The sequence below is a fragment of the Bombus bifarius genome, unplaced genomic scaffold (genome assembly GCF_011952205.1).
Source record: "Bombus bifarius isolate JDL3187 unplaced genomic scaffold, Bbif_JDL3187 scf7180000008138, whole genome shotgun sequence".
In the NCBI taxonomy this organism is placed as follows: Eukaryota; Metazoa; Arthropoda; class Insecta; order Hymenoptera; family Apidae; genus Bombus; species Bombus bifarius.
The window spans coordinates 951,096-971,032 of NW_022884466.1; the positions used below are offsets into that span (position 1 = coordinate 951,096).

The following is a 19,937-nucleotide window of genomic DNA, read 5'->3' on the forward strand; positions in this document are numbered from 1 at the left end:
TGCAGTAGCAAACGGATCGGTCGTAACAATACGCGGTGCACTCGCATCGTTTGACATAACAATAACTCCGGCCGAATTCACCACACCATGCCAACGGGATCTGGTACACAAACGTAAAACGTTATGGTATACCACGGTCGACCGCAGCAGATTGCCGATTTTCTAGAATCGGCCCGTGTCTCGAACATTTTACGAATTGCGCGGTTATTGCTTGGCCAGAACTTTCCACTGCGCGTTTTTTCACGTTTGAATACGCATACGGCGTGCGGTTATCGGATTGGGCAGGTATAGTTTCTATAAGTTGCGAAACCTTGTAGGGGAATAGGATGCGCTCAGTAATAAAATCGCAAATCGAGCTTCGAATCATTTTCGAGATCGATTGGGATGTATCGTGGTTACATCGCTCGATTTTGTTGATGAACGCCGTTTGTGTTCTGGCTTAAGAAACGTATGAGACCCATTCGACGCTGTTTGTTATTTCCTTGCTAACTGGGTCAGCCAGAAATTCCTATAATTACTAAATTAAAAGTCTATTTTAACTCTTTCAAGTACAACTGGTACAATATAATTTGTTTTAAGAGAGATATAGATATATATATATATATAAACAGAGACAGATATAGATAGATAGAGAGAGAGAATGAAAGAGAGAGAAGTCATTGACAACACATACTGTACCTTAAATACTATTAGATAATTATGGGCATGTTTCATAGTTAACTAGGTTGCGAATGTTCGCGAATTTAACAGTTTCTAAAAGATAATTCTATTATCTACATTCCATCGTGATGTTTGAAATAATTATTCCCATAGCTGTCATCAAAACCGTCGGAAACAATTATTTTCGAATAAATAATGAGCTACACTCCTCACCAGAATTTATAATTATTCGCAAAGCTTTAGTTTCTTGTTAATAGCGACGATGAAAATAATTATGAAGAGATAAACATCATTCTCCGTAATATTCCTTTATTTGTAAAATGCAAAATACAAGCCTACAATTCATTTACCTAATGGTTTTGTACAAAAAATCAGACAATAAGTTATTAATTAATTATTAATACATTCAATATTAACTATTTCATTTAATATTATAATATTAACTATTAATACTTTACAAATATCTTATCATCCGACCTTGATAAAATATTATTGCGAATCTTTTCTTTCCGAAATAATCGTTTTCAAGCAAGTCCTCCTGTATCTTATCCTCTATCAAAAAAGACAGCCTTGCTTGTTGCGCAAATTTGCTCCTCTCGTTCGGGAACTGATCTCTATCTGTTAGCAGAAGATCGATTATTTCTAAATAACCTATGATTGTATCTCCGACAGAGTTTCTACCACGCAACTTGGCAATCCTGCCAATTTTAGGTTCGCATTAAACGCAGAATGCAGGGAATTTCACGATAATTAGTTTGAGAGGTTGTATGTACAATCCAAAAGGGAACAATGTGGCAGCAAATAAGTTATGAATAATAGTCTCTTTCGGATAAAGAGCTATTCAAACCGACAATTGACTATTTTTTGTTTCATTACTATAGATCTCTAAAAAAATAATCGAGACCATAGACCGTCGAGATTCTACATCTGACTCGGATGATCTAATTGAATTTACTAATTTGAAATTTAATGAATGTATTTATTGCAAAATTGTTCGCAACGCGAACACAGAGTGCAGTACCGCACAGCTGCTTATTCTGCATTTCTATGCGTCGATAATCATTTTCAACTTCGAAGAAAGTAGACTTGAATTAAGTACATTGTACAGTAACCAATTACGAATCAAACTTCAGAGTACGATCGAATCGAAAACAACGCTTGTGTAACATCTGCATTTTTAAATTAATAAATATACAAGTATATTGTATCTTATTAAAAATTCCAGTGACATTGTATGCATTGATTTGTTGTACATACTGAAAATGCAACTAAGCAACCGGTACTTGTTAAAAGTTTCCAATGTATAATTTTCATCTATAATCGATGCGAGTCCGATAAAATAAACCTAGCACGAACTAAAACAGATACATTTTTTAATTTAGCATTAAATCACGGAAAATTGTTTGCGATCATCTTTCTCGTTATCTCGAAACCCTTCAGGGTCGAAAAATGATCAGCCTTTGCGTCTTTGGGAAGTCAATTTTGAGCCGAATCAAAGTTCAAAGCGATTAAAAAAGGAAGAATTGAAATAGCAAAAGATCCTTTAATCTCGCGAATATTCCACCCCCCTTAACCACCCTCATGCCAATGCCCCAACTTGTCCAGAATCCCTCGATAAAGTAGAACCGACTCCGCGCAGCGAGCATCTAGACTGCGCATCTGTGAAGCGTATCGCTTGTGAACAACCCTGCCCATCAACCCCTAAACTCTGAGCGTGTCGCACCCCAGTCGCACGTTCCAAGTCCAAACATCCACTTACTCCGGTGTGACGCCACTTTTTCGTCGATGGTGTGGAGGAAAAATCGAATTGAAAGAGAAGAAACCTAGTTCGGTCGTGGAAACCAGCGGTGTGAAAGGGTTCTTGATTAATTTCGCAAGCATGGAAGAGGGTAGGCGGCAGTGGATCGGAAGGCAAGAGAGGAAATGCACTTATTGGCCAGCGTCTGCGTACACATATTGATCTGTGGCGGTGGCTGTGGAGTGTCTACGGGTGTCTACGGGTGGGACATCTGAAACTTGTCCAAAAATGTATTTTTGTTTGCGGCTCGCGCGTTTTCTCCTCATTTCTGCTGTTTTCTGCGTTGGTAAGCGGTTATAAATTCGGCAACGTGATCAGTTTTATTGCTCTTTTTGAGTTGTTTCTTGGGTATCGAATTTGGGGTGTTGATCATCAAATTGTTCTTCAGGTCTCTGCTCCGAAGATGAGGAGAGATTGGTGCGAGATCTGTTCAGAGGGTACAACAAACTCATCAGACCCGTGCAAAACATGACGGAGAAGGTGCACGTGAATTTCGGCCTTGCTTTCGTACAACTGATCAATGTGGTGAGAATCTTTGATACTCGAATATTTTAAAGATAAAATTTACTGTAAGTGAAGGTGCTTGTGACAGGCAGTATGAGTGTCAATTTAAACCATTCTGTAAAACTTCTCAGTAATTTTTTGTGAACACCAATGTCATTACTTATAACATAATGTACGTCACGAGTCATGTAAATATTATCTATGGGTTTTAATTAGTTTATAGAATTGTTCATTATATAGAAAAGGATTAATATCAGTTCTAAAGTAGAAACACGAATGTGGGTCATTTTTTAGAACGAGAAGAACCAAATTATGAAATCGAACGTATGGTTGAGATTTATTTGGACGGATTATCAATTACAATGGGACGAAGCAGACTACGGTGGAATTGGAGTTCTCAGGTTACCACCTGACAAAGTATGGAAACCGGATATTGTACTGTTTAATAAGTACGTAACCTTTGAAATTTTGTACTTTTGTATTTATATATCGCTACAGTACCATAACCCATGTATCATTCGCACAAATTTCACTTTAAAAAGACCCCCCCTTATTCCAAAGAACCATCAACTTTTCCAATTTCCAGCGCTGATGGCAATTACGAGGTGCGCTACAAAAGCAACGTTCTGATCTATCCAAATGGTGACGTTCTCTGGGTTCCACCAGCGATCTACCAGAGTTCCTGCACTATCGATGTAACTTATTTTCCTTTCGATCAGCAAACATGCATCATGAAATTTGGATCGTGGACTTTCAACGGCGACCAAGTCTCTCTAGCCTTGTACAACAATAAAAATTTCGTCGACTTGTCCGACTACTGGAAGAGCGGTACCTGGGATATCATCAACGTTCCAGCTTACCTAAACACTTACAAGGGCGATTTTCCAACGGAGACAGACATCACTTTCTATATCATCATCAGACGCAAAACTTTATTTTACACGGTGAACTTGATTCTTCCAACGGTTCTTATCTCTTTTCTCTGCGTGCTGGTATTCTACCTTCCAGCAGAGGCTGGCGAGAAAGTGACGCTAGGGATCAGTATTTTACTCTCGTTGGTCGTTTTTCTATTATTAGTCAGCAAGATTCTGCCTCCGACGTCTCTGGTGCTTCCACTGATCGCTAAGTATCTTTTGTTTACCTTTATCATGAACACGGTCAGTATTCTCGTCACCGTGATCATCATCAACTGGAACTTCCGTGGACCGCGAACGCACAGAATGCCACAGCTAATCAGAAAAATATTCTTAAAGTATTTGCCAACGGTATTAATGATGAGGAGACCGAAGAAAACTCGTCTAAGGTGGATGATGGAGATTCCGAACGTGACGTTACCAACTTCTACCTATTCAGGAAGCCCGACAGAGTTGCCGAAACATTTGCCAGCCTCGTTGACCAAATCGAAGATGGAAGTGATGGAACTATCCGATCTTCATCATCCGAACTGTAAGATCAATAGGAAGGTTCACCATACGACTAGCAGTTCTAGTGCCGCTGGTGGTGAGGGTTTGGCAGATAGAAGAGGATCCGAAAGTTCAGACTCTGTGTTGCTCAGTCCAGAAGCCAGCAAGGCAACGGAGGCTGTCGAATTTATCGCTGAACATTTAAGGAACGAAGATTTGTACATACAGGTGAGGAATCGCTCGATCGTTACGTTACAATTTTTTGGTTGTTACTTGTGGGCAAATGTAGTTGAACAGTGGAGCGTAAAAAGCACGAGAATTTGTTGTTAATATGTACACGTGTTTCAGACGCGAGAAGATTGGAAGTACGTGGCGATGGTAATCGATCGACTGCAGCTTTACATTTTCTTCGTTGTGACGACTGCAGGTACCATTGGGATCTTGATGGACGCACCTCACATTTTTGAGTACGTGGATCAGGATCGTATCATAGAGATCTATCGTGGAAAGTAATTTCACGAAATCTAGTCGATTAAAGAAGGAATGGCGTGCCATTATCGCAATAATTTTCATTTTACTTCCTTCTTTCGTCATGTTCGATTCTCTCTTTTGTATACTTTACGAGTATCGTAGATCGAATCGAGATCGAAACGGAAAAGATTAATCTCGAAGCGTGGGCGAAGAATAGATATAGGAAATTTTAAAAACGTTGCTTGGATCGTTTTCACGTAGCAACATAAAAGTTGCTGATAAAGTTATTTCCTCGTTTGCCAAAGTATAATATCGTTGATTTCTATTTATTTTATAGAAGAACAAAGGTACTTCATGAAAAGATCACGAATCGATGTTAATATTATGAAAATGGAAACAAGAACGACGCTCTCATGGATCTTTTATAACGATCAATCCTTTCTTCATTTTATACCGAGGAACGACTATCGAGGTTTCAAATATTACACTCGTGAAACTATCAAGGAACGAAGCTCAACTGCACTCGTCATACAACTATATACATATATTTCATTCATAATACATCATATACCAGATTTTGTTTCAATTTGTTTACTCCACGCGTTGAATTCTGATTTTCTTCAAGTCTTATATTATTCGTCACTTGAAATTTATATTTTGTACGACACACGTTAGTTCGAAACATTTCGTTCATTCCTCATATTAATCATTATTGCATCCACAATTATAATTGTCTTCCTTGAAAATCTTGGTCATGAGTATGCTGAAACGAGTGCGGAATAAATGTAAATTGCGAATCTAATATTAAAATTAATATCCCATTGACCGTGCATCCTAGATGAGTAATTGGTTAGTCGGGATTAAGAATAAGCATAGAGCGTAGATATCAAATAATTTTGATATTAATCGTGCAAATTAACGTTGCCATTATTATAATCTAACAGGACTCGTGTTTGATGATTCATCGCGACGCAGAACATCGAAGGGCCGTGACAACGTTTACCAATCGACAGATACATTTGATTTTTCTACTTTATATTTGGGAAAAAAGTCGTTCGCTGTATTCTCATCTAATTCGTATTAATTATTAGTCCAAATTTTATTTGAATATCGCTGAAATTCACAAACAGAATTTTGCAATTAGTCCGTTAGTTAATTAAATAATACATAATTATACATAACTTCCACATTGATACACGCTCCGGTTCTTTGCAAATTTTTCAATGGAATCACAAAATTGTATTCTTCGATAGAGATTTCAACAGTTCGTAAAAAAAAAAAGAGAAAAAAAGAAGAACAACGACAAGGAAGGAGAAATTGGCTGGTCAGATTCGCTGACGTCACCGCGGAAGCGCACATTAAAAGCACAATGTCTCGGCCTTGCGTATTTAATCGTTATTAAAAAGGGAAGAAAAGTAAGAAATTATATCGTACGTCATATACGAAGATATGATACCCACGCTACATGTATATTGTACAGAAAACTGTTAAAACGGTCATGTTTTCTCTAATAGAAAGTTTGTCTCATACACAAAGAGTGTTTATGGTTGTCGATTTAACAATCGTTGATTTTCTCATATGTATCGCCTACAGTTGTGCCTCGCGAATCATCCCAATTGTTATATATGATGTTACTGTATATAATACGTATACGATTTTCGATTTTTATTTCACTAATCTCCATTATTCAGCGTAACGAAACACGCATTTCAGTCTTATTAAGCCATGCACGATCAAAGCCGATTTCTTTCCAAATCGAAGTTATCATTTACATCGATCGATCGATGGAAAAACACTTCAAGGTAATTGCATGTCCTTTTGATAATTTTATACGTAACGGTGAAAGGAGAAAGGCGTATATCTGTTTCCAACCTCCTTTCACGAGGATTGAATGACCTGGACTTTTATAAAATTTTAATATCTACAGCGAGGGTATACTCTGTGTGAAGAAAGGACGATCGATGGCAAAGGATTTTGAGGTTCAGGTCAAGCGTGAAAAGAATATTGCCCGCGTTTTAACAAAATTCATTGTTGAAGGTTTGTGATTCGTTGTCCTCGATGCTTGTATGGAAATCTGATGTGTATGAGTACCTATTCCCGATTAGAGTAACGAGTTGATAGGGTGACACGTGTCTTCCTTGAACGAGATACAATAACTAGAATTTAGTCCCCCCAAGAATGAAGTAATTAGATGATGCTTATTGATTTCTATACATTTTACTTCCATATATTTTATAGCGTTGTTCACTCGAGAATGCGAAGGGTGATTGTGTAATGAGAATCACAATGAGACGATTTTAATGAAAATTTTACGAACCACGTGAAATTGAAGATGCCAGTTTTAAATAGTCATCGGGTTATGGATGATTGTATTTGATAATTCTTGTATTTTGCTTGTGAATAACTTCTTACCTATTACAATTGCAAATCAAAGTTTAAATAAGAATCGAATTTAGAAAACTTTACAACTGGCACCTTCGATTAACCCTAGAATATTAATGCAACTGATTTTTGCGTCTTTTTTTCATAGCTTTTCATTTTACAACATTTTCCAGGTTATAACCACTCGATGATAATCCGTTAAGTTTTGATAATTTAGCGACTATTGTGGATATACACGTATATAATTATTACAAGTAAAAATAAATGCGATCAATAAAAGAAGAAGGAATGTATCTAGTGATGTCGGATATTCTGGGGTTAATGTCATTTTATGCATGTAGGAATATTTTAAAATTTATTGCGCTAACATAATGTTATTGTTTGTACGTTTGTATCTTGGATTTAATGTTTTTAAACTTTTTTATCTTGCGATACTATTGAAATACGTAACTTTTGTTAATGTATATTAATATAGCGAATTCTCGTTAGATCAAGACGATTTTAATCGAAATAAATATTCGTTTAATAAATCGAAATTAAACGAAGAGAATTTTTTTAATGGCAGATAACACCATAAAAAAACTATAAGTTGTGGATTCTCTCATTGGTTCTCACGTGCAGCAATTCGAAACTTGTTCCACCTGAACTGTACATCTAATTATCGTTAAAATTGAATAAGTCGAATTATTTTATCAGCGTTACAACAATCAAATGAACGTATTGGAATTTATCGCACAAAAAGAAACGTAATTAGAGCTAATTAATAAACACCTGAACAAATTTTTCATTCATTTCCTTCCATTTCAAATACACGCAAACTTGACAAATGTTGCATCATTAATTTCAAACATAACTGATATTTCTGTCATTCGATATTTAACCGATGTCAACTGATATTTGAACGAAACTTGTTTCTCCTTTTTAGGTAATATGTATCTTAAATTATCATAAAATCACAGAAGCACTATGTCGAATTAAGGAATAAATTAATTAAACGTTATTAACGACTTTTAGATTCTAAAACGTTCTTATGGAATTTTTAGATTGTAATATTAAACATTGCCAAACCGCTTGAGAAACACGAACGTTGAAAGAATTTCAAAAATTTCAAAAAAAGAAGAAAATGATCGCGGGTTAACGTACAATCATCGTGAAAGTAGCAAAGAGAATCTTTATGAAATAGTTTTCGATACAAGGAGTTTGAAGATGAGCGTCCGAAGATGGGAAATCGTTAAAATTTAAGTGACGAAACACAGTTATATCTCTTGTCTACTAGAGAAGAGGATGATCGTACTAGCGAATGTACATTAGTCTATCTTTATGTATTACGTATAAATATATAAAGGAAAAGGTAAGAATACGAAACGCATTGTTGAGCCGAAAAGTTTTGTACTTTATTATGCATGAGAAACACTGCGAATATGTTGATTCGAAACATTGGGTTTTCATTACTAGACATAATATTGAGATAGATTCATAGGTAGTTCTTTTTACAATGAAATAAAAATTATTAAATGAATCGAGAATACCTTCTTTCTAAATCAAAATGCGTTGCACCTAATAATGATGTAAATAAGAATGATCGATGGAGAATGTAAGAAGGAAGTAAATGAAAGACGTCTATATTCATTTCATTTATTTCAACAATTTCATAATAACGTAATAATGTTAATAATATTACAATGCGGCGATTATGTGTTCACCAGTTAACAGGGATTTTCATATCGATCAACGTTTCTGCCTCGAAAAAGAGCCCAGCGTAGAAATATAACAAATTTTTTTATTATTAGTAGTATTAGTACTATTGTTATTATTATTCTTACTCTTATTATTATTAGTATTAATATCATTCATTATTATTATTATTAATATTATTATTATCTTACTTAACGTTCTTCAATGTGAATTTACTATTATCAGGCCAGGCTGTTGTCGAGGCATAATTAAAAGTCAAGTGAGATCGAGGGTGAGTTAGTTCAATTGCATCATCCCACCAGGGTCTACGGAAAAGGGAGTATCGTTTTCATCTTTTCTCTCTCTCTTTCTCCTTTTTTGAATATTTTGTTTTCTTTTTTCCTCCTATATAATATATTTGCACGGGTAACGCAAATTTTATTTCTCATTTATTTCTTGTTTACTCTCTCTCTCTCTCTCTCCCCCCCCCTCTTTCTCACCCTTTCATATTCTCTCATTCTCTCTCTCTCTCTCTCTCATACATTCTCTGTTTTTTTTCTATTTCTCTTTCTCTCTCCCTTTCTCACCAACTTTCTCACTCGCTCACGCATTCACAGGCTCGAAATATTATTTCTGTGTTATCCTTCGTTAGACTCGCACGAACTTTTTTCTTTTTTTTTCTATTAACCTCGTAACGACTTCGACGACTGGTGTAACGGTGGACAATAAAGAGACGATCCTTCGTTAAAATATATTATCAGGGAAGAAAAGGGCGTAGGTAGAGAAGAAATAGATCTCGTGCATTCATATCTCAGCGATCTGCGTCGCTGTTTTGTCAACGGCAAGTTTTTTACACACCGGTCTTACTTGAATCGTTTCTCTTCTTATATTCGGTTCGATTTTAAATTCTAATTAAGATCAATCGTCCCCAGCAACGGTCCTTTATCATATTTTTCTTTTCGTTCCGCTTTTGGCTTCGTTAAGTTCGATAGATTGTTCTGAGATAATTGGATATTTAGCTTTTTTTCTGTTAGTTTAGAGAGAAAATGATCTCGATAAAAATCCGAGCCTAACTTCTAGTAAACTATCTTTTGAATCACCCCTATAATTTACTGTTCGAAGTAATATTACTACAGTCTCTATTGATTACAGGCTAGCGTTTAATATTCAGTTACTCGATTATTGATTGATTTAGATTAGCTTTTATTTAGTTCCCTTCTGTGTGTATTACGAATATTTGGCGTTTAGCATTCAAGTATCCTTTTAAATGTACGTAGAGATTATATTTTTTAATAGTACACGTTTAATTCTTCCTTTCCTTTTTTTTTTTTGTATTTTTCCCTTTTTCTTTTTTGGCTTTAGAACTTGTTCATCCTTGTTTTTTATATCTTCCTTTTTCTCGCTTTTTTCCTCCTTTTCTTTCGTTTCCTAGTATTTGTCTTCAAGCATGAACCTTATCGGCTTGTGGCTTTTTTGTGATTTTTTTTGATTTCTTCTTTCCGTTCCTTCGACTCGGTTATCGACTACTGATCGCTTAAAGAAGGAAAACAGAGGAGATTTTACAAACGGTGAATCGTTTCGTAGTGAGAGAGTGTGAGAATTTTTTTGAGTTGCCTATTGTTGTTTTTCGAAATGAAGGGAACGAGAGTTACCTATTCGAGAATTAATTCGAAAGTTGACTTTTAACCCTTTGTCGTCCACGTTGCTTCTTACGGCCGTACTACAAACGCCTCTTTGTAAAAATTCATTTTAAATTCAGTTGGCTGTGACGCGTTTTCTTTAGGTTTATTTATTTCCTTTTATATATTATTATTTTTAATTTCCTTCTTTCTCCGTCCGTTACATCGAGAATACCGCTCGGCGACTCCTCGCACACGGAAAATCACGACAGATTGCAAAAATTTTAGTCGAACTCTTGAACGCAGTAAAAATATGTTGATTATTGATTTTTTTCCTAACAATGATACATATTCGTGAACGTTTTGAGCATTTATCTTGCAAGTCAAATTTCTAACGAAATAATTCAGGAAGGTACATAAATTCGATGGTAACGTTAAGACCGTTCGAAAGGATATTCGAGCAATCATTGAACTTTCCTCAAATTAAGAAATAGCACGACAATTTTTCGACTCGATAATAACGTCAATAATATCTTTGTATCCATAACATTTCTTCTTTCGATAGACATTATTATCAGAACTGAATCGAATAAAAATCACAAATGAATTCAATATTTTTACCCTTTTACAAAAATAGAAAAAAATAACAGGTCTATTTCAACATCAGTTACTCAAAAATCCTTCGAATCATTCGTAGCACATTACATAATTACACGACTCGCGTACAAAAGGATGCGTCATATCGAAACTCCATCGCTAAATCCCTTAATCGTTTTACAACGAATCTCTTAAACAGTCTCGATCTATTCTATACAAATCCCTCCGACTTCAGTCGCCAATGCGAATAATTTCTCTCTTTCGTGAAATACTCTCGATTCTCTCTCTCTCTCTCTCTCTCTCTCACACACACACACACATTCTTTCTCTCTCTCTCTCTTGCGCGCGCGCTAATTAAGCGTCTGCTGGGTTCGACAGGCGCGATAAATTACGTGCTAAAGATAGCTAAAAATTTGGCACTTGAACATTGCGTGTCCGCGCTAATCGTTTATCCTAATTCTGAATAATACACACTGCCATGAAGGAAGTCCGCGGCAGTGAATCGCGAGAAAAGAAACTCCGCCACTCCACGCATTTCACACCCCATCAGCAATATAATCGTCGTCGATCTTTTCACCTCTTCTGTGATCACGTTGCTTCGATGGAGGTCGATTAACTTGTTGCCTTATATATAGACAGTGAATATTTATGCTAATTCATTTTACGAATCCATGTAAAATAGTTGAACGTGAAAGAAAACTGTTTTGCCTTTTAAATGTTTTAACAATTACTTCGTCCTGGACATGATGAATTCTATACGAATTTCAAGTCTAATGGTAAGTTCTTAGTCAGTTTTCTAATTACATCTTTGAAAGTAAAAATTCTTCAAGCTCACGTCAGACTTTTATCGTCTACTATTTCACGTGTGAATAAGTGTTAAGTGGTAAAGCACGAAGTTAATCGATTTCATTTAGCAAGAGGATATGGCCACGGGTTGTGCGATGATTCTTCGATGTTTCTTCGTGTTTAAAATACGTGCGGAATAACACATATCTTATGCGCGTTGAGAATATCACGTCTCGACCTCGTTCACGGTTCATATCATCGAAGGAAGAAGAAATCGAGCAGAAAGTAGAGAAGAAAGCAGCGGGACGATGAACGTCCTTAATGTTTTCTTCCTCAAACGACGTTGAGCGTGAGAAGGTCCGTGAAAAATCGGCACAGATATATATATATATATATACATTCATACGTATACACGAAGTTCAGCCGAAATGGCGAGGTGGGGAACTTTTAGTAAGTTTTGACAACAAAAATTTATTCGTTTGATAGTATAAGTTTTGCTCCAAATCTAAAATAATTTTCGAGTTTGAAATGTATCGACCGTTTTGCTATTGATTGATCAGAACTTTAGTAAAAACAGTATCTGTTTTGTGTATTTTCTTCAAGTTATATCCGTACTGTATTTATTGCTCAGTTTATTGCTCATTACGCGTTTGTCTTAAGCTTACAGAATATTTGTAACAGAAATCAACCTGTCATTAAATTAATATAACTCGTTTTTGTCAAAAAAAGCAGGTGTAGAGTAAACAACTTGATTTGACCAATAACGTAAGCATTGATTTTGTTAGAATAAATAGAATCAGAAAGAGAATTGCAATGGTACACAAGTTTAGAAATAACGGGACTTTATATTTACAGAAGAAAGTACAAGTATGTATGAAAAGTTGCTTGTAAGTTACAGTAAATTGTAAAGAATAGTTTTTGTATTTTAATGCAACGTAACGAAACGTTCTCTTCCTAGAAACAAAAAAACTTCTTTCGATAAATACTTCGCTTAATTACATTCCAAGTTGAATACAACGTTTGTCCTAGAAATGAGAAAACCGCAGACTATACTATACATTTTCTCTCCTCGTTTTCATAATTATTACGTCTTCTATGCGAATTACGTCAACCTTGTTCTTCGTTTACACTTCATTTCGGCTGACCTGCTGTATACTTTATGCATATAAAGAGCGATCTAGTAAAATGGGACAAAGGGTCGTCGATCTTTCGAGTGTTTTCGTGCAACGCGCGATAAACGTCGGAAAAAATTTGTTTACTAATTACAAAGCGTAATATACACACTTCTCTTCGCTGAAACATTCCGTGACGTTTTCTCCAACTTTGCTTGAGCGCTCGTAATTTCTAAGCGTTTCTACCTACCTTCCAGCGTTTCGAGATCTACAATAATAAAGCGCATTTCACAAGTTATGTTACAAGAAAAATTCTCGCGCTTCGTTCGTGCCTCGTTAACGGCTCGATAAAGTCTGATTCTTCGTCTTCTTCTTCCTTTCACGTTTCTTTCTCGTGTTCAACTTTTTATTTTTCCTTATTCTCAGTATCCACTACAAAAACGAATCACACGACGAACGCGAGTATCTCTTAAACTTGACAAATACAATTTTGATTCTCCATCGATCACAGTACTTTCACAGTTTCGTGCTTGAAGACAAGGAACGCGACGCGATCGCTACTTTTCCGTGAGAGAAACGTTCCCTACTAAGTTCCCTTAATTAAATATCAATCAGCCGATCAATAAAACCCTGGACTCCGTATAATCGTTCAAGGGGATTTGCGTTTCTTCGAACAGTTAATCAGAGAAGCGTTCGTTCAGTAAATATACATATATCACCAGAGCTTTTTAAGACGAGGAACGACGGGTGAACGTCAATAGTAGAAAAAAAAAGAAAATAGAGAAAGGAGGGGAAAGAATATGGAAAAGAAATTCGTCTGGTGTGCTTTTGCGTCTTCATTTTCCCGTGTGTCTTGTAACTACTTGTTTGGAGACTAACTGCGGAAGACTTTGACGTGCTATAAGTATAATAGACCTTACACGTTAAAATTACGTCAGGCTACAGTCGTTTTTTATTTTTTTCTCTTTTTATCTTGGCTATATAAATCGGTATTATACCGTTCGCAACGATTAAGATCGATTTAATTTCACCTAGAAACAGTTATCGATATCTCGCGTAGTGTTAATAGAGGTAGTATATCATACATCAGGAGAGAAGAAAAATGTTCGTTTTTCTCAACAAACGTCTCAACAATTTTCGTCGTTCGCTTTTAAGTTCCGAGGGGATTGTCTTTGTGACACTTAAACGACACGGTGTCTCGGTGAGCAATCTTATTTGTTTTATTTCTAACCGATTACCTTAATAAGTTCCTTAAAATGCTTGGATTGAATTACGAGTCGAGTAAAAGACTACAAAGTGTAGGAGAAAGTTTCGAGGACCTGACATGGTCGATGAATCTTGCTTTCTTCCAATTTTTATTTCCTTTATTTCTTTGTTTGTTTTTTTTTCTCTTTTTTTATTTTCCATGATGGATTCTACGTCGTAGGACGATCGAAAGGGGCTACTTGTCGACGATCTTGCGTTCGATGTCTGACGTTTCGAGCGTTAAAGGTAATCGAACCATTGTTCAGCAGAGAGCATTTCTTTCAGACAATGGCTTAATCTTTCGAGGATACTTTTCGAGTTAAGGCAACGTTGACGGAGGAATGTATTTGACTCTTACAGGAAGCTTTCACGAGGCTGAGCTCTCGCGAGCCCTCTTTAATCTCAAACTAATCTATAAATCGACTCCTTTTACATGAAATTCAAATTTCGCATCATCCAGAATAATTCGATGGAACTATATTGAAAAATAAAATTTCATCTCGAAACTGCACAGGATTTTATCTAAAATTTAATCATCCGTATACTTTGTTATTTGTTATTTGAATAGCCAGTACAAAATCGCGTACGATTAAGAGTTTCATCGACACATTAGCCCCCTTCTAAATTTAACCATTTCATAATCGATTCTACATTCTCGATCTCGTTCCTGTTTCGAGATATTTCTTTCTTTCTTTTTTAACAGTATCATTCACATTTACTCGAATAGAACACTCGAAAAATCGTACGCCATATCGATGTCCAAATACATTTTAATTGTATCACCCTGTACATATGCGCTACTACGATCCTAATAGCGTACCAACCTTTACAATGCATTTTTTTATTTTCTTTAAATTTCTTATTAACCATATAATATTTCCCTTTTTTTTCTTTATTCGTTATTAGAAACGATTCTTCATAGAAGTTGCCTTAGTCATAGATTAATAACGTCGTAGAAAGAAAAATTTTCAACATTTCGCACAGGCGGAGAATTAATAATTAACATGTTACCGTTACGCTATTATTTATTTATTATAATTATTATTGTTATCAGTATTAATATCATTAGCACTAACGTTATTATTAATATTATCATTGTTTTTCTCTTCCTTCGTGATTTTATCGTTATTATTAATTTTAATTATTATAAGATTAATAGTTTATAATGATAACCCCGCGTGTGACAAGCTGAGTTTAATACATATATGTATTCTTGTTTTTTTTTATCAAAGGCGCAAGTTGCGTTATTTCTCTGTAAATTTCGCTTCTTCGTTTCGTCCGTTTCCCTCTTTTAATCCTTTCCCTCCCTTATTTCCGCTTACTTTTCCGTCTTTTCTCCTCGATTCGTTTTTAAACAAAAATCTTATTATGTCCCGATAGTAGGCTGCTACTTTTAGACGTTCAACGGCATCACTGTTTTAAAAATCACGTTTCAAATATAATACAATTCTGCCAAATATTCTATTCCGTGTAAATCGTCCAAGGTATGCTTATTAACTTTTCTTGAAAGAAAAATTCGATCGCACCATGAAAAAGCTGACGTCTCGCTCTACGAGAAAACTTTTGAGGAATAATTTCTATCGAAAAACTCGGCAAAGAGAAATTTTCTTGTAAAGGGGATCGAGAATAACCTGGAAGAAAAATTTTGTTCTAATTCAGAAGTTTCGCTCAAACAAAACTTACAACCGTTACCCGTAATCGAGCTGCTAAGCAAAGATAAAAGAAAATATTGCTTCGAACGGAGAAATGCTCGTCAGAAATTCAAACGATGATCGAGCCTTTAGATCGGACTCTATTTCGCTTTGAAAGCGACTTTTCAAAAAGCACGACGAGCCTCTGTTTTATAGCCGTGATATCGTTCGATCACGCACAAGAAAGCGTACTTTCGTCTCACTGTTGTGCGACGTTTGCTGCGTGATATATTCTTATCTTTCGAAAAGAAGCTCTCGCGTCTCGTTTTCTTTCACAGAGTTCAAGAAGGTGGAAATATTTTTGCAGCACGTGCAATTAAAATCACCCTGTCGTATTAGCGTAATTATCGATACGATTGTTACAAAAAGAGAAAAAGAACGAACGGGTCGTCACAGTCCGCTTGAATTTAAATATCATTTTTCTCTTTCCTATTTTTATCGTTTATTTTCTTCGCTCGTCGATTCGATTAGTTCAATTATAGATTAATATTGATACTCTATGCTTTTCTCATCGATACATGTTACGTAGTACGTAAATACAACGTGTAACGTTTATTTCCCTCGAAACAAAACGATCAAACGAAAAGATTCCCGAAACGTGAAAGAGAACACTCCCTTTTCCCGGTGTCCACGCGTTTATTTATTTCTACTACTGTTTCATCCTCTTCTTGTAATTTACGAATTAGTGTTTCCATTTCTTTTGTTTTAGTTTTTACGAACGTCTCGACAATTTTTCTACCGTTTTGTCTAATTAATCTCTAAGACCCTGAATCTCGTGAACAGCTTAAATGCTTGAACGTTGAGCGTGATAGTTGAAAGTAGTACACTCGAACATTAATTATTCTCACTAAGCGGCCAGCTTACGACATCTCGTAAACACTGGAACCGCACTGGATAAAAACAATAAATGAGCATTCGTGAGCAACGAATTTAGTTTATACTTTTCTTCGTTATTCTTCATCCTCGCCTTTTATCTTCCTTGTTTAACATTTATATCTTTAAATCATTTTTTTGTTCAGTGAGCAACTTGTTTCGAATTCCAACTTGGCTTCGATATGTGAGAACAAGTAAATTTTTTCACAGAACGAGTATATAATTTCTTAATTATCGAACAGCTTATCGCCTTTACTTTTTATCTTATTTTATTTCTCTTTGCTAGAACGTTGGAACTTCTTCTTTTAAATACGGGCTACATTGTGTCTCTTTCTTTCACTGCAATTCTATGCATTATTTTCTCCCTTCTCTTGCAACAACAAGTCACCCGTTGAATAATCCAACTGAGATTTCGTAGCACGCGAAAAATTCGGCGTGTGCGTTGTACGATTATATTCCCGAATAGTTTTATTATTATGATTATTTTTTTACGCTCGCGTAAGAACTAATCAATAATAAGTAATATCAATAGGCTGGATGTTAATTCTCCGTTAACAATCAGTGTTTGTTCGCTTAACGTTAACGCGTTTAAATACAATTAAAATGGGAGCGTCGTTCAACGCCGCCGTCGCGACATGCAACGAATCTGAGCCGTTCGCAGACCAATTTCATTAATTTATCGAACACATATCGTGCATCTAATTGCTTCATTTGCAACCGGTTTTTATGGGACACTTTACAGTAGGCTGTAAACGATGTACATCCACGCATAAACCGATATTAACTCTCGTAAAACGAATTATAATTATAATTGTAGAACGTATAATGCTCTTCCTTCCTTCACAGTTTGTCAATAGCAGCTTCAATCACATTACACCATGGAAATTGTCCCGTTAATAAAAAATTCGATAGACATCGTTATCTGCTGTAATTATATAACTATAGTATGGTAACTCTGATTTTGTTTATTGCATATTCGCGTACTTCATGATACTTTTAAGTAGCGTAACAGAAGCTAGAGGAATAAGCTTGTCATATTTCGAAGCATAGTTTAGTGTTATCTACTTCTGGAAGCTCTTACATCTTGCGAATCAAATAATCCAAAAATCAATAATGTTACATTCATTGCACGGATTTCTTGAAAGTTACTTGAAAATTCAAATTGGCTAACGAAGGGCTCGAATCGGTCGCGTTTTAACAATAAATCGTCGCCATGCGACTCTTTCCACCAACTTGAACTACAGCAAACGTGTTTGCGGAAAAGAACCAAGAACTAACCACCACAGAAAGTCGTTTCGTTTCGCGATTGGCTATCCTTAATTTTGCAGCTGTCGCTGGGAAGAAGGAAACACGTTCAAAAAAGATTCCATCGCGAAACGAAGTCGTTGAAACCGTGACATTTAAACGCATAATTCATCGTATTAATGTTATTACGTTTCCTTTTTTCTCTTTTTTTTTATTTCGTTTCATTTTTTACTCGACTCGACACTGTGGCATGCCGAACTATCTTCGTTAACATCTTTTCCGCGATTCTTTTGCTTCCCTAATGACATTCACTTGAGATAACCGTAATTTTTTTTAAATATTTTTTTTTGTCTTCCCTACTTAGTACTGTATTCTAACAAAACCTTCCGGCGCGAACCATTAAGTGCTTTAAATTTAATTCATAAGTTTAATTAGTTAGCTGATTTAAAGATCGAGAATGGTTATTCCACCAATCGAGGCATTATCGATTATAGTTTATATCCTCTACGTACTATTATTTTTTTTCATTTTAAATCGTTCCTTTAACATTGTTAACAACTTTTTTTTAATTATTATTTTGTAACCATTATAATAGTATTTAAAAGATAACGTGATTGGTTGTCGCGTCAATGCCAATGGCCAAAACGTGCTATAGTTTTTTTTCGTTTTTTTTCTTGTTTTGGTTTAGTATATGTTTAACAAAATCCGCCTGCGAGACTATCCGTTAACGAGATTCCGATGTTTCTTTTCTTCTACTTGCGTTGACAAGCTTCTTCGTCTAAGTTGTCGAGTATTTCTCCAGTTTCTGTTTATTTAACACAGTCTACAAGATTGCGTTTGCTTATTTTTGTTTTTTAAATTCTATTTTTTGCATTTTTGAGCGTTCGTCTTTCAATTTTATTCTTTTGCGAGAGGAATAAATTATTCGGCTCTAAGGAGCTAAGTTTTGGTTCGGTAACGTGCTTCGTGCTCGTATTAAACACTGAGGAATGTTAGGATTAATTTCCTGCGTCTAAAGATAAGCTTCTCGTATGCAATGTTTTTAATCGAGATGACCACCCGAAGTCGTGGAAATTTAGGTATATGCGCGGGTTAGTTAAATGTAGATAATGCGCTAATTGAACTTTTATCACATTGGAACAACGTCGATTTGTATAATTTCAGGAAATAATAAAACTAACTTATAAACATTCATTACTTAATACATTTAAGAGAATTGTTCTTAAATATTTAAAATGGATCGCACGAAACACGAAATATTCAAATTGTTATTATATAAAACAAACTGTGACGAGGTTTTGTTAAACTGTAATAAATAAGAGTTTGTTACACATATAACAAAACTATGGCACCACGTTGTTCCAATGTAAGCTGATCCTGAAACGAGTCGAAATGAAACAAAACCGTCGAGTTATCGAAATTAACGAAGTATGTACAGCATGAAATCTAACGTTGCTCGAAAAACACGGTGACTCTTACAGCTCGAAAAGGAAATGCTATTTCCCGGCGACGTCGATTCGTTCGAGCATCTACGAGTCTCGAATCTCGAGTCTGGTCACGAGTCAAAATAGTAAATGGAATATCGTATTAAATACTGAGCATTCTTATATATTGACTAAAATGTTTCCTGCTTCTAGACTCGTGGTCGACAGAAAATTCGACGAGACACTACCAGACGAACGACGATCGCGTGTAGTACACGTTACAACTTAACTACTACGGTAGCTTCGATTCCGAAAATACGTCAAGCCTGACGAAGTGTTTTGTTGCCTTGTCGTCGAAACAAATATTCACTATGAAACTAAACGAAGCGCGACGTTCGATAAAAAATATCATTCAGCACAATGCAATTCCTAATTAATGCGAATACCAATGCA

General features: G+C 35.6%; 1 protein-coding gene across 1 annotated transcript; it reads left to right on the plus strand.

Annotated features, from left to right (window-relative positions):
- The first annotated feature begins 2,320 nt into the window (after positions 1-2,320).
- On the plus strand, positions 2,321-7,999 carry LOC117208497 (acetylcholine receptor subunit beta-like 1). Its single transcript, XM_033449692.1, has 5 exons — positions 2,321-2,744; positions 2,847-2,983; positions 3,257-3,411; positions 3,549-4,593; positions 4,714-7,999. The coding sequence occupies exons 1-5, from the start codon at positions 2,687-2,689 to the stop codon at positions 4,876-4,878; spliced, it is 1,560 nt and encodes a 519-aa protein (XP_033305583.1). The 5' UTR covers positions 2,321-2,686; the 3' UTR covers positions 4,879-7,999.
- Positions 8,000-19,937: the final 11,938 nt, after the last annotated feature.